The following is a 2500-nucleotide window of genomic DNA, read 5'->3' as shown; positions in this document are numbered from 1 at the left end:
GGAGAGGGGGAGAGGGAGAAAGGGAGATCAATAATAGTTTCCCAAGTCAGGTGTGCTGGTTGATTACACTTGTAATCCCAGCACTTGGAAGACTGACGCAGTAAGATCACCATGAGCTCAAGAGGAAGGGAAGGAGGGAAGGAAAGAGAGAGGGAGGGAGGGAAAAAGAGAGTGAGGGAGGGGGAGAGATGGAGAGAGAGAGAAAGAGAGGGAGAAGGAAAGGGACAGGGAGAGGGAGTTCAGTAATCATTTCCCAAGTCAGGTGTGCTGGGTGATTACACTTGTAATCCCAGCACTTGGGAGACTGCAGCAGTGGGATCCCCGTGAGCTCAAGGCCAGCCTCAGCTACACAGTGAGTTTGAAGCTAGCCTGAACTAATTAGTGATACCTTGTCTCACAACACTAAAAAGTAAAAAAATCACAATACAAGTAACAGAAATGCAGCTTTTCCCCAGGAAAATGCCATAAAACAATCTATTGCTCTTGTTACTACAGTCATTAGCTGGGCATAATGGCGCACACCTGTAATCCCAGCACCCAGGAGGCTGAGGTTAAGAGGATTACTGCAAGTTTGAGGCCAGCCTGGGCTATATAGTGAGTTCAGGGGCAGGCTGGACTATACATTGAGACCCTGTCTCAAAAAAAATAAATACTAGAAAAGAAAAAAACTATAGTCATTACCCTGTGACAAGACTGCCCTATGGCAAGAACCTGGCCTATTCCCCATGTGTAGGAATGGAAATTAGAAAGGGCTGGGGAAGTGACCGCCCGTGCAGCCCGAGAGAGTAGCCCAACAGAGCCCATGTCCACGTGCCACTCGGATTCAGCTTCCTTGATCAGTAAAGTTGGAGTGGCACTCACTCCAACTCTAGGGGCCGGGTTCACAATGAAAGAGCTCAGCGGCGCTAGCCACATCTTCCCTGCCCAGCGTCCAGATCTTGACTGTGGCTGTAATCGCAGCCACCAGCTCAGGAACTCCCTGCCCCTCAGTTCACCTGCGGTCTCACTGCCGTTGGCCTCTTCATTCTTCTCCTCTGCCACCTGTGGTTCTGTGACAGCGTCTCCGTTTTCTTCGTGTCCCTTTTTGGGCCGCTGTCGAGCTTTGGCAGCTTCCTTCTTCTTGGCGGCCTTCTTCTTGGCCAGGTCAGAAGGCATGGCGCTGAACCACAGGGGCACTCGCTGTCCTGTCAGGGAGTCTGAAGGAAGGCAAACAGACGCTCCAGCCTCCCGTCCTGACGGCAACAAGGCTGCGCCCTGCTCCACCCCTCTGCGTTTTCCATCAAGCCTCAGCTGCCCCGCTCTGTTCCCGTCTGGGCTCTGCCAACTTTGCCAGGGTCGCTCGCGCCAATTCCGAGCCTCAGTCACTCTCCTAACTGGCACATCGCTTCTGCCAGGCCTCGTCCGCCCACCCCGGAGCTGCCGCACTCTGACACGCTCCCACTCCCAAGCCCCGGGGTGGGCACCAACCAGGCTCTGCCTCGCGACCCATCTCTCCTCTCCGGTTTCCTTGAAACTTGGCGCTCTGCACTCCAGCCGGCGGCGCCACTTTCCGAGCTTCCTCTCGGTCACCTGAAGCCTCCTCTCCCTGGTCCCTTCACACCCCCTCAGCTTGTGCCCCGGACTCATGCGGCCTCCCCCAGGGGAGTCCCCCTCGGAGTCCCCACATTCGCCACTACGGAGCCTCCCCCTCACCCCGGGAGTCAGCTTCTCTCCCTGGGCCCTTTCTTCTCCCTAGCAGCCCTCTCCATCCCGACCCCGTCCCTCCTTCCTCTTCTCGTCTAACTCCCGCTCCAGCCGCCGGCGTCCCTTCTCCCCAACTCACCCGGCCTCGCCGCCTGGCCTCTGTCGCAACAGAGCTGCTCCTTGAGCTCCACCGCGTGCGGCCGGCTCACCAGCCAATCACGGACTTGGGCGGCTCTCGGCGCGCCGCCGCGAAGACTTCTGGGAGTCATAGTCCTTACGTTGCGCTAGGCAAGGGCGAGATCCTCCTCTGGAACTACTATATATCCCAGGGCCTGTGAGGTCCTGCTGATGTCATCACGACGCGCGAGGATTGGGGGGGATAGGAATTAGAGTCTAAGAGTCTCCTGCCAGTGGGTCGGCTTCAGGCCCTAGAAACTGCGAATCCCAGATTGCTCCTCGGATAAGCGGGCTGGGCTTTGTGGGGTTTACTCCACCTCTTGAAGATCTACTGAGCAGTATGGAAATACGTAGTGAGTTTTAGGGCTGCTCGACGCGTGTACCCAGGAGAGCGTACGACTACACTTCCCAGCATGCATCACGGGAGAGTGGGCTGAAACAATGGGAGAGGTGGAGGAGGAGGAAGGCGGAAGAGTGAGGCGCTGGGCATAGAGATCCCGGAAAGCTACGCTTGGTGGCTCAGATGGTGCCAGTAAGATTCCTCCAAGAAAAGACAAATTTATTTCTTGAAACCGAAATTTTAGTCTGGCCCGTGGCTAACGAAACTTAGAAGGTGCCAAACCTTGTTCCTGAACCTGAG

The 2500-nt window shown here is 56.1% G+C and overlaps 1 protein-coding gene across 2 annotated transcripts in view; it reads right to left on the bottom strand.

The window, feature by feature from the left end:
• Abcf2 (ATP binding cassette subfamily F member 2) overlaps nucleotides 1-2011 on the bottom strand; it is a 12699-nt gene extending 10688 nt beyond the window's left edge. Inside the window, exons 1-2 of one of the 2 annotated variants that reach the window (XM_004628981.3) lie at nucleotides 1823-2011; nucleotides 996-1196 (exon numbers count right to left, since the gene is read on the bottom strand). In XM_004628981.3, the coding sequence (XP_004629038.2) occupies nucleotides 996-1196; nucleotides 1823-1952 (331 nt within the window). In that variant the 5' untranslated portion in view covers nucleotides 1953-2011. Of the gene's footprint in view, nucleotides 1-995; nucleotides 1197-1467; nucleotides 1611-1822 lie in introns of those variants that run through there. The other variant, XM_023712907.1, reaches the window with a different exon arrangement.
• Between the last annotated feature and the right edge of the window lie 489 nt (nucleotides 2012-2500).

The sequence above is a fragment of the Octodon degus genome, unplaced genomic scaffold, assembly GCF_000260255.1.
Source record: "Octodon degus isolate 3935 unplaced genomic scaffold, OctDeg1.0 scaffold00027, whole genome shotgun sequence".
Classification (NCBI taxonomy): Eukaryota; Metazoa; Chordata; class Mammalia; order Rodentia; family Octodontidae; genus Octodon; species Octodon degus.
This window is presented reverse-complemented; position numbering and strand designations above follow the sequence as displayed.